Source organism: Centrocercus urophasianus, unplaced genomic scaffold (genome assembly GCF_019232065.1).
Source record: "Centrocercus urophasianus isolate 14NV4802_14NV808 unplaced genomic scaffold, USGS_Curo_1.0 seq_46, whole genome shotgun sequence".
In the NCBI taxonomy this organism is placed as follows: Eukaryota; Metazoa; Chordata; class Aves; order Galliformes; family Phasianidae; genus Centrocercus; species Centrocercus urophasianus.
The window spans coordinates 3,305,061-3,317,066 of record NW_024885044.1 but is presented as its reverse complement, the minus strand read 5'-3'; the positions used below and the strand labels follow the sequence as shown (position 1 = coordinate 3,317,066).

Genomic DNA, 12,006 nt, shown 5'->3' with positions numbered 1-12,006 from the left:
GTGCTGTGGGACAGCTCTCAGTGCCGGCTTTTAACCCCCCTGTGGGCTGCATCGGGGATCAGCGCTGTGAGGTGCTGTGGGATGCCGGGTTGCCCGGTTCCCCCTGGATCCACACCAGTCACTCTGCCTGGTGCTGGCACTGCGGATGCACTCTGGTGAGCCCAGATGGTCAGTGCTGTGCTGCTCTGAGAGGGGGGTGGCTCCTCTGGGGACTGTGAAGGGATGGGCGACACCAGTTCACCCCCCCATCCTATCCTGCAGGCGATGGCAATCCCAAGGAGAGCAGTCCCTTCATCAACAGCACAGACCTGGAGAAGGGAAAAGAGTACGATGGCAAGAACATGGCCCTCTTCGAGGTAGGGCATGCAGGCGGCTGGGCCAGGGCCGTATGGGACCTGGGGAGGGGGCCATGGGGAGAGGGACACTGCAGAGCCCATGCAGGATCTCCCACTGCAGGGCCAGCAGTGGTCACGGGCCAGGGGCGTGCAGCCTGCAGAATACAGCACAGCACAGCGGTTGTTCTGCTGTGAGCAGCGCAGTGCCGTGCTCCGGGTGCCGGGCAGGGCTGGTGTGGGACCTCAGCTCTCGGGTGCTGTGCTTTGCAGGAGGAGATGGACACCAGCCCGATGGTCTCATCACTGCTGAGCGGGTTGGCCAACTACACCAACCTGCCGCAGGGCAGCCGGGAGCATGAGGAAGCTGAGAACAATGATGGGGGCAAGAAGAAGCCAGTGCAGGTGAGAGGTTGCGGGGCAGTCACTGCTCCTTCCTCCCATCCCCTTCAGCCCAAGCTGTGCCCTGTCTCAGGGCACCAGGTCCCTGCAGGCACTGCTGCCCTGACGTCCCTCTCTGCTCCAGTCCCCATGAGGGCTGTACAGCAGTGGGACCACTGTCCCCCTGCCCGCTCTCACCCGACTGCAAAGTGTGCAGGGTGCTCATGGCCGAGCCGCCTCCTGTCCCTCTGGCCAGCAACAGTGTGTACGAATGAGAGATGCACACTGAGCTCTGATGGCTCTTTGCTTCCTCCACAGGCTCCACGGATGGGCACCTTCATGGGCGTCTACCTGCCCTGCCTGCAGAACATCTTTGGGGTCATCCTGTTCCTGCGCCTCACCTGGGTGGTGGGGATCGCTGGCATCATGGAATCTTTCTGCATGGTCTTCCTTTGCTGCTCCTGTGTGAGTGTCTCCAACCCCCACCCCTCAGCCTCATCCTGGGGGCTCCTCCTGGGCCAGGAGTGTCTGCCCCCCTGCATGCTGTGCTTTGTGCCCTGTGCCAACACTCACTGCTGCTCAGCAAGCTCAGGTGCTCCTGCTCCACTTAGCAAGGAGAAACCACCCAGCTTCGCGGAGGAACTGGGAGTGGAGCAGTGTTCAAACCGTGACCCAGATTGCACCTGGGTGTGGGTGGGATGTGGTGTTGGTGCCCGCTGCCTGAGACCCCTGTGCCTGGGAGCCGGCTGCCCTGCTGGGTCATTGCCCTGCAGCATGGGTAGGAGGGATGTGGGTGGGCAGAGACCCCATTGCCCGTGTACCCTCTGAGCTGCTCAGCCCCCACAGACAGCATCGCAGTGTCCCAGCCCAGTGCCATGTCCCAGTCTTCCTGTCCCAACCCTGTGACAAGTCCTGGTGCTGCCCCATGGCCTCTGCTCTCCGGTCCCTCTCCTGTCTTGTGCCTGAGCTGGGATGAGACTCTGCCCGATGCTGACACTGTGTTTCCTCCTGCAGACGATGCTTACAGCTATTTCCATGAGTGCAATTGCCACCAACGGCGTGGTGCCAGGTAGACCTGAAGCTGTGCCTGTGTGTACTTGGGGCTTGGGGAGCTGGCTCCTTGGGGGTGGGCTCCTGCCAGGTTTTGTGCCCCAAATGTGCTGTGCCAGACCCTGGGCTCCCCCGTGCCGTGCAGGGGATGGCAGCTGTCACTGCCAGCCATGTCCCGGCCCTCTGCCACCAGCCCTGAGAGGGTTCTCCGGGGGTGAGCACGGAGCTGGAGCCTCCACCCCATCCCCAGAGCTGTGAGGTGCAGATGGCAGCGGGAGCCGTCAGACACAGCTCCTCCTGCCAGACTGGGGCGGCCGCGGGGGATCCTCTTCCCCGAACAGAGCCGGGCGAGGAGCAGGGGGAGGATGGGTGCCGGGGTGCGGGGACCTGCTGCTGGGGGCTGAGCACTGCGGTGCCCGGGGCTGCCCCCTGAGCATCTGTTCAGCTCCACAGAGCCGAAGCGGTGCCTTCCCCGCCGCTCCCGGGGCTCAGCACAGTGCTGGCAAACCGGCACAGGGTGTAATTAATGCTATTTATCATCCTGCCGCCGGCCGCAGGGCCATCGATCGCTGCCGCCTGTCTCTAAGGGCTCCTCTGGGAGGAAGGAGCAGGGCATGGCCCGTGTCCCTGGGGCTGCAGTGCCTGTGTGGCTTCGCAGGGGACAGGTGTCCCTGTGGCCGTCATGCCCAGCTGCCCGGCTCCTGGGAACAGCTCTGCCAGCTCAGCTGTGTGAGGCTGAGCTGCTGCCGGCTGGAGCAGGGTGCTGGGGGTCCTGACCCCATTCGGGGCACTGGGAGGAGCGGGGGTGCCTGCTGGGGGCTGTCTGGGACCAACCTTTGCTCTCTCCAACAGCGGGCGGCTCCTACTACATGATCTCACGCTCCCTGGGCCCTGAGTTTGGTGGGGCTGTGGGGCTCTGCTTCTACCTGGGCACCACCTTTGCCGGTGCCATGTACATCCTGGGCACCATCGAGATCCTGCTGGTGAGTGCTTTGCCCACGTGGTGCTGAGGGCTTGTGTCATGGCCTGGCTGCTCTGCCCTCGCCTTCAGGGGGGCACGGATGTGTGGCGGGGACCAGGAGTGCTGCCTTCAGTGAGCAGTGATTGCACATCTTTATTCCAGGCCTACATCTTCCCCGCCATGGCCATCTTCAAGGCAGAGGATGCCAGCGGGGAGGCGGCTGCGATGCTCAACAACATGCGCGTCTATGGCACCTGCGTCCTGACCTGCATGGCTACCGTGGTGTTCGTGGGGGTCAAATACGTCAATAAATTTGCCCTGGTCTTCCTGGGCTGTGTCATCCTCTCCATCCTCGCCATCTACGCCGGTGTCATCAAGTCGGCCTTCGACCCACCGAGCTTCCCGTGAGTACGGCGTGCCATGGGATGGGGGCTGGGCTGAGGATGTGCTGCTGATGTCTGTACCCCCCTGCCAGGATCTGCCTGCTGGGCAACAGGACCCTCTCACGGCACGGCTTTGACCTCTGCACCAAGGTGGTGGTGGAGGGCAACGAAACAGTGGGCTCCAAGCTCTGGGAGCTCTTCTGCACCTCCCGCTTCCTCAACGCCACCTGTGATGAGTATTTCACCATGAACAACGTGACTGAGATTGAGGGCATCCCTGGAGCTGCCAGCGGCCTCATCCAAGGTGGGTGTGTGACGGGGATGGAGGCATGAGCAGGGCCATGGCGGCTCTGCTGGGCTGGCAGAGGGTTGGTGTGCAGACAGCTGCATGGAGCAGAAAGCCAGTCCTGATATAGCACTGATGAGGAGCGTGGTGAGCCCTGCCTGGGGCTGCTCTGCCCTCGGGTGCACCAGGCAGCAGGAATGGCTGCACTGCAGGACTCGGTCGGTGCTGTGGCCATGTGAGCCACAGCTGGTGCAAGCCCGACAGCTCTGAGTGATGCTCAAAGGCTGGGGAGGAATAAATCCTCCCTTTGTTTCCTCTCAGCCATTGGAAGGCAGGATATCGATCTGAGGTTTAGTGTGGAGTAATCGCCCCTTGGGGGTACTGTGCTGCTGCTACTGCTGGAGCACAGGCACTGGAGCAGGAGCTGCTCTGCAGCCAGGCTGGGAGGGCAGCCAGGGCACAGAGCACCTCGGCAGCATGGGGAGAAGCTGCTGCTGACCTGCTTTCTGGAGCTGCTGGTGCGTTTCCCAGGTGCTCACATTCCTTGGCTGAGTGCTGGAGGTCAGTGCTCTGTGCCACACTTGGGGTGTTGGTGCTCAAGGCTACAGCTCTTGGGGCTGCAGCTGCCAGGCCTAGGGACCAAGGGAACACAGCGGTTGTCCTGGATGCTTGGGGGCTGCTGGAGGCTTTCTGTGCTGCAGGGGCAGGGCAGGGGCAGGCTGCAGCCCTGTCTCCAGCTCTGTCTGCGGGCAATGTGCCTTTCCCAGCAGGATAAGCTGCAGTGACAGTGGAGGCTGCCAGCCCCAGCTGTCACCTGGGGATGTCTGGGGGACGTGGGCAAGGAGCACAGCATAGGGTGGAAGCCCCGGTGTGATGCTGTGGAGATGCTGCCTGCCCCTGCCCAACAGTGCTGGCTGCTTTCTGCTGCTCCAGTTTCTCGCTGCAATCTGTGACCAAGGCAGCACGCACAGGGACGTTAAGCCTGTTACATCAGCCCCATGCTTATAATCCCATCAAAAACATTATCAAGTTACTTTGACACGATCCACTTTCCTTAAACCTGTGTTGATCAGTATTAATTATATTACCCTCTTAATTATTTGCTCCGGGAATCCCACGTCAGCTGCTCCAGTATCTTACAGGGACAGTGCCAGCAGTGGGACACACCTGCTCTGGTCACCCACCCACCCCTGAGGCCTGCATGTTTCTGAGGTCCATCAGGGGCTGGGGCTGCTCACCCTCTGGATGCCAGCAGTGCTGTGGCTGCGTGGCACAGTGGGGATGGGATGATGCCAGGCACCTCTGTGGTGCAGGGCTCAAGGAGGTGGCTGTGGGTGCAGGCTGTGCTCCGGACACATCCTCACAGCAGCCGTGCCTCTTCACAGAGAACCTCTGGAGCTCCTACCTCACCAAGGGTGTGATCGTGGAGAAGAGGGGGCTGTCCTCTGTCAGCCCCCCGGACACCCCTGTGGACATGGACCAGCCTTACGTCTTCAGTGACATGACCTCCTACTTCACTCTGCTCGTGGGCATCTACTTCCCCTCTGTCACAGGTGGGTGCTGCCTCTCACACGTGCCGCTGTGCCTCTCCCACGGAGCCCACGTGCGCTGCCGCCGGCCCGGCGCTGTGCGGAGGTGGATCACAGCCCGTCCTCCCACACAGCTCCGGTGCCTCGCTGTGTGCTGACGTGCCGCCGCGCCGGTATTTATAGCTCCCCGGGGAGGAGGAGCCCTCCCCTGCCCCAGTCCTGCTGCGGAGCCCTGTGGGACCCCCGTGGGATGCGGGAGCTCAGCCGGAGCCCTGCAGGCTGGTCCCATCTCGGCACTCGCTGCTGGGTCCGGTGGTGTTGGATTTGGGGCTGATGGCCCTGTGGGTGCGTCCCTGTGCCCTCTATGTGCTGCCCCTTGTAGCCTCCAGCCTGGCACTTGCTGATGGCATGGTGTGATGGTGCATGGATTTGTGTCATGTCAGTAATGTAGGCTGAGCCACAGGTAGCTGCGTCCCCGCTGCGGGACCTGCTGTGCACACAGCAGCTGAGCTCACAGGGATGCATGGCAGGGCTGTGCCGGATCCACGGCACCAGAGGATCAGAGCATGAAGGTCAGAAAAGACCATGTCTTGTCCCAGCCATGACCAGACCCTGCAGCCACTGCCACCTTGCTAGAGTTCATTAAGGGCTGATTAAACAAGTCAGACAGTGGGTTTTGTACCTAATTCTATAGTAGCCTCAGCCTGCAGGTCAGGTGGGAAAGTGCTGATGGGATGTGAGGTGGGCGAGGGTCCCTGTGCCTGTCTGGGTCCTGGCACAGCCGAGCTTGATCAGTCCTACCAGCAGGGTTGTGGCTCTGCCACCACATTATGGCCCTCTGTCCCCAGGCATCATGGCTGGCTCCAATCGCTCTGGGGACCTGCGGGATGCACAGAAGTCCATCCCCACAGGCACCATCCTGGCCATTGCCACCACTTCTGCAGTCTGTATCCTTCAGGGCTCGGTCGGGTGGTTGGGTGAGGATGGGCAGGTGGGCTGGCAGGGCAGGAAGAGGTCTGCTGGGGTCTGGTGGGACAGACGGGTTCCAGCGCTGGGCAGGGCGGTGTGGGGCTCTGCACCTTGCAGGCTGTCCTTGACCGCCCCACAGACATCAGCTCCGTCGTGCTCTTTGGGGCATGCATCGAGGGCGTTGTTCTGCGTGACAAGTGAGTGCCACTGGGCTGTGTGGGGCAGGTGTGGGGCAAGCTGGGCTGTGGGAAGGGCTGGAGACAGAGACAGCTGTGGGGAACGCAGCAGGATGCTGCAGCTGGAACCACTGGAGTAACATGGTGGTGTTCTGGGTCTGGTGGGGATGGCATGCCCACAGGGAGGATGCCTGGCTGCGCACCAGGGCAGATGCAGAGCTCACAACAGGCTCTGGGGGCTCGTGGGTGCCCCTTCCCCCCACTGCTGGTCCCTGCGGCTCGGGCTGTGTGCAGCTCTTGTTTGTCAACAGGCAGCGCCGTGTATGTAGGGCAGCCCAGCTCGCTGCGTGGCAGTGACACTTCTGGGTCGCCAGCACCAACACAAACTGGATCCGAGCCACACGCAGCCTTCATTGGCCCACTCCTGTCAGAGGGGGTGGGAAGCCCCTGCCCCACGTCCCCCTGCCGTACAGATTAGGGCCGGGCTGGCCGCGTGCTGCCCGTGGCCGTGGGTGATATCTGTGCCCTGCAGGTTTGGTGAAGCCGTCAATGGGAACCTGGTGGTGGGCACCCTGGCGTGGCCGTCCCCGTGGGTCATCGTTATCGGCTCCTTCTTCTCCACATGCGGGGCCGGGCTGCAGAGCCTCACCGGCGCCCCGCGCCTCCTGCAAGCCATCTCCAGGGACGGGATCGTGCCCTTCCTCAGGGTGAGCGCAGCCCTCGCAGTGCCCCCGGCAGCCACGGGGCGGGCCGCCTGACCCCCACCCCATGGGGCGGGCACCGGGGCTGCGGTGGGTTCGTCCGCGACCTGTCGGTGGGAGGAGAGTGTCGGGAAAGGTCAGGATCCCCCTCCCCCAGCTTCTGCCGCTTAATGTTTTATCTGCTCTCCGAAGACGCGTTCTCACAACTGCGTCTCTCCAAATCCGAACCGACAGCTCCCCCCGGGGAAGAGCAGGCTAATTTTAACCGCGCGCCTCCGCCCTGCCAGCCACATTCCGATCGCTCGCACGAGGACCGCAGCCTGCGCCCTGCCATGCTCCCGGACACGCGGCCCCCACCCCAAGCCCGGACCCTGCCCCTGGGTACCCCTGGGAGACGGGGGTCTGTGTGCCAAAGCGGCCAGGCTGGGGGGCTCTGATGGCTGCTCCCCAGCACCGTGACTGTGAATGCAGCAGCTGGGCTGTGTTTGCCCCCAACTCCAGGCACGGGGCCAATCGGCAGCGTGAAGCGCATGGAGCTGCTGCCGCGTCCTTAACGCCCCTTTCCTCCCCCACCCCAGGTCTTTGGCCATGGCAAAGCCAACGGGGAGCCCACCTGGGCTCTGCTGCTCACCGCCTGCATCTGCGAGATTGGGATCCTGATCGCATCCCTGGACGAGGTGGCTCCCATCCTGTCCATGTAGGCAGCACCTTCGGTGTGGCGGTGGCCGGGCGGGTGCCTCTGGGGGGGTTGGAGCCTCACATTGCTCCACATGGGGCCGTGCCGTGTCACACTCACGGCGCCATGCTCAGCTGCTCCCCTCTGCAGGTTCTTCCTCATGTGCTACATGTTTGTCAACCTGGCCTGTGCCGTGCAGACGCTGCTGCGGACGCCCAACTGGCGGCCCCGATTCCGCTACTACCACTGGTGAGCAGTGGGCAGTGCAGGGCCTGGGGCTGCAGGGCTGCGGGGTGCTGATGTGGTGCCTTGCGCAGGACCCTCTCCTTCCTGGGTATGAGCCTGTGCCTGGCACTGATGTTCATCTGCTCCTGGTACTACGCGCTGGTCGCCATGCTGATCGCTGGCCTCATCTACAAGTACATCGAATACCGCGGGTAAGGGCCCGGCGGGGGCTGCAGGGCTGGGGGTCCCCACATCGCCTTGGTGCTGTAGGTGCCGGGGGCCCACGGCCGCGCTCTGCCACCGGGGCTCCCAGCGGCCGGAGCCGTGGACATCCTGTGATGCTCTGCTGTGTGCCACAGGGCGGAGAAGGAATGGGGTGATGGGATCCGGGGGCTGTCGCTGAGTGCCGCCCGCTACGCACTGCTGCGGCTGGAGGAGGGCCCCCCCCACACCAAGAACTGGAGGTGAGGCCGCGGGTTGGGGGGAGCGGGAGCCATCAGGGCGGCGGGCGCTGACTGCAGGACCTTCCTTTCAGGCCCCAGCTGCTGGTTCTGGTCCGTGTGGATCAGGAGCAGAACGTGGTGCACCCACAGCTCCTGTCCTTCACTTCACAGCTCAAAGCAGGCAAGGGCCTCACCATTGTGGCCTCTGTGCTGGAAGGGACCTTCCTGGACAACCACCCACAGGCGCAGAGAGCCGAGGAGGTGAGAGCTTCCCATGCCCTCCCAGCTGCTGTGCCCCAGGGTGCATCCAGCCCTGCTGCGGGGCTGCTGGGAGCGCACTGCACAGTGCGGGCAGTGGGACCTGCGGGACCCCCACTTCCCTCCCCAGAGCACCAGTGATGCCAGGTACCAGCAGGGCACGGGCCTGGCTCCTGGCTGGTGCTGCACAGCACAGCACGGTGCCAGCAAGGGGCCGCAGTGCTGCCAGGCTGTGCAACCCCTCTGTTGAGCACCCCACACTCCTCACAGCCCCCACAGTGCAGGCAGGGGAAGGTGGAGCAGGAACCTTCCCAACTGGAGCGAGATTCCCCTCGCACCTCGCGCCAGCCAGGCGGCACGTTAATGAGATTAAGCCCTCAGAAGCAAACAGTTTCTCTCCCATGCAGACATGTTATAATTTCTCTGAGTAAATAACTCTAATTGCTGCTCTGCCGCCCGTCAGAGCCCTGGCACGGGGACTCCCTCTGCTCGGCACGGCACAGAGCCACGCGCCGGTGCTGCTCACAGCCGGGCCTCCCCCATCCCCATCCCACGCTGCCATCCTGCTGCAGGGCTCTGCACCTACGATCCACACCCCACAGGCTCTGCTCCCTGCACCCCACCCATCTGCTGGCTGCCCCGGCCCATTGGGTGCTGTCTGCAGCGGGTGCTGTGCGGGGCCACATCCCATGCACGGTCCCTGATGCCTTCTCTCCCGCTGCCAGTCCATCCGCCGCCTGATGGAAGCAGAGAAGGTGAAGGGCTTCTGCCAGGTGGTGATCTCCTCCAACCTGCGGGACGGCATGTCACACCTCATCCAGTCCAGTGGGCTGGGTGGGCTGCAGCACAACACGGTGCTGGTGGGCTGGCCCCGCAGCTGGCGCCAGAAGGAGGACCACCAGACCTGGAGGAACTTCATCGGTAGGGCTTTGCAAGTTGGATGGGTGCCACAGGGTGCTGACGTGAGCGGTGCTGGCTGACGCGGCCCTTTCCCTCCAGAGCTGGTGCGGGAGACCACGGCTGGGCACCTGGCCTTGCTGGTGGCCAAGAACGTGGCCATGTTCCCGGGCAACCAGGAGCGCTTCTCGGAGGGCCACATCGATGTCTGGTGGATCGTGCACGACGGAGGGATGCTCATGCTGCTGCCCTTCCTCCTGCGGCACCACAAGGTACTGTGCCCCCATGGCGGGCAGGGGCTGGGGCTGGGGCAGCCTTCACCACACGGTGCCCACAGCTCCCTCCTTTCCCCCCCCACAGGTCTGGCGCAAGTGCAAGATGCGTATCTTCACGGTGGCTCAGATGGATGACAACAGCATCCAGATGAAGAAGGACCTGACGACATTCCTGTACCACCTGCGCATCACGGCGGAGGTGGAGGTGGTAGAGATGGTGAGCGCTGGGCTGGGGCCGTTCCCCGGAGTTCTGCATGCAGGGGATCCAGACATGGAGGCACAGTGGGATGAGCGGGGCCAGGATGGGCTGTGCTGCAGGCTGGGCCCCGCAGCTCAAGCCGCTCCTCTGTCCCACAGCAAGAGAGCGACATCTCAGCCTACACCTACGAGAAGACGCTGGTGATGGAGCAGCGCTCGCAGATCCTCAAGCAAATGCACCTCACCAAGAACGAGCGGGAGCGGGAGGTGAGGAACAGCCCCACAGCCGGCCTTGCTGCGTGCCCCCATGCTGCCCCGCTGTGCGCTGACCCCACCCCACACAGATCCAGAGCATCACGGATGAGTCCCGCGGCTCCATCCGGCGCAAGAACCCAGCCAACACACGCCTGCGCCTGAACGTCCCCGAGGAGCAGGTGGGCGACGGCGAGGAGAAGCCCGAGGAAGAGGTGAGGTACCGCGTGTTGTGTCCTGCCGGGGACGGCGGGGATGGGGACACCGGCTGCTACAGCCCCTGCCCACCACGCCTCTGCTCTGCCACAGGTCCAGCTCATCCACGACAAAAACGCCACCACCTTCTCCAGCAGCTCCCAGTCCCCAGCTGAAGAGGCAGAGTCGGGCCCTGAGAAGGTGCATCTCACCTGGACCAAGGAGAAGTCCGTGGCCGAGAAGAACAAGAGCAAGAGCCCTGTCAGCCCCGAGGGCATCAAGGACTTCTTCAACATGAAGCCGTATGGCCCCACATGCTGCTGCTGTGTCACCGTGTCCCTCCTTGCTCTGAGCAGGGGCCTGCAGCCGGGTCCCTGCACACCCACCTGACAGCGGGGAGGGTGGGAGGTGGGGGGGTCCCTGTGCAGAGTGGCGGTTGGGTGCTGGGGCACACTGGGTGCACGCCTGGCACTCACCTCTTTTCTCTCTCTTTTTTCCCCACCCCGTTGTGATCCTGGCAGGGAGTGGGAGAACCTGTAAGTATATTGCTTTGGGAGCAGGGGGGTGAGGGGTGGCACTCGTGGGCCCCATGTGCAAAGGCAGTTCCTTGCACCCATTGGTGGTTGCTTGTGGCATTGGTGCCGGTGAGGTTTGCTGTGCCACAGCCCGGCTCCAGCCCTGCCCTTTGCTCCCTGTGGTCCCATGTGCATCCCTGTGCCCAGCCCCCACCCACGTGTGCTGTCTCCCCAGGAACCAGTCAAACGTGCGGAGGATGCACACGGCTGTGAAGCTTAACGAGGTGATTGTGAAGAAGTCCCAGAAGGCCAAGCTGGTCCTGCTCAACATGCCAGGGCCACCCCGCAACCGGAAAGGGGATGAAAACTGTATCCTTCCTACTGCTCTGGGGGTGGGCTGAGAGTCCCTCCTCAAGGTCTGCGGGGCTGGGGGCTTCCTTGCAGGCATCGCAGGGCACTGCCCAGTGTTCAGCCTGAATACCCCCTGCAGCTCCTGCCCCACAGTCTGCCTGGCTGAGACTGATGGTGTTATGGTCGCTCCAGCCGTGGTGCGGGGCTGTGGGTTCTGCGGGCTCCCTGTTTCCACCCCTCGTTCCTCCTTGACGGCTGCACAGACATGGAGTTCCTGGAGGTGCTGACAGAGCGCCTGGACCGAGTGCTGCTGGTGCGTGGCGGGGGCCGGGAGGTCATCACCATCTACTCCTGAAACACGGCGTGAGAAAGGTTTGTCCGCACCCCGAGAGCCCCACCACCCCGCACCGAGCTCCTGGAGGGAGGAGAGAAGCCCGATGGCAGCCGGTGCACAGAACCTTCACCTGCCTTCAGCCGTGCCCCTGACCTCTCCATTCGAACTGCAGCACCAGATCTTCCGGGAGCATCCAGCACCTGAGCAGCTGTTCCTCATTGCAACGTCACAGCACTGCTGTCTTTGTTTATATATAAATATATACAGTGTTCTGCGGACTGAGCATCAGAGCCCAGCGCTGCCCCCGCAGCCCCCGGCCGGGCAGGAGCCCACTGCGTCCCAATGGGCCCCAGGCCCCACTGCCGCCCCACAGAGCTTGGCTGGGCACCGCTGCCTGATGCTCGCACCGCACAGAGGTGCTGGGAGAAGAGAGAGGCCACCAGCATGCTTTCCTCGCCAGATGCTCCTCTCCCCACCTCCGTCAGCACCCGACGACCCTGGAAAGGACCGTGCTGGGCCCGGACAGACCCAACCGCCCATGTGGAGGCCGTGGGCCACGCTCACCGAGAGGCAGTTGTGATGGTTTGGAGGGGGTGAGGGTGGGGGGCAGCCGAGTGGG

General features: G+C 63.5%; 1 protein-coding gene across 1 annotated transcript; it reads left to right on the top strand.

Moving 5' to 3' along the window:
* The first annotated feature begins 222 nt into the window (after positions 1-222).
* Positions 223-11,609, top strand: SLC12A5 (solute carrier family 12 member 5). Its single transcript, XM_042834385.1, is given in 27 exon segments — positions 223-264; positions 267-356; positions 606-737; positions 1,032-1,178; positions 1,728-1,782; positions 2,616-2,746; positions 2,887-3,128; positions 3,200-3,411; positions 4,779-4,946; positions 5,771-5,869; positions 6,031-6,088; positions 6,600-6,774; positions 7,347-7,465; positions 7,595-7,693; positions 7,762-7,881; positions 8,029-8,133; positions 8,205-8,373; positions 9,096-9,291; positions 9,370-9,539; positions 9,628-9,759; positions 9,900-10,007; positions 10,085-10,207; positions 10,302-10,489; positions 10,709-10,723; positions 10,938-11,071; positions 11,317-11,425; positions 11,560-11,609. Coding segments are annotated over 26 exon segments (3,321 nt in total). The 3' UTR covers positions 11,409-11,425; positions 11,560-11,609.
* Positions 11,610-12,006: the final 397 nt, after the last annotated feature.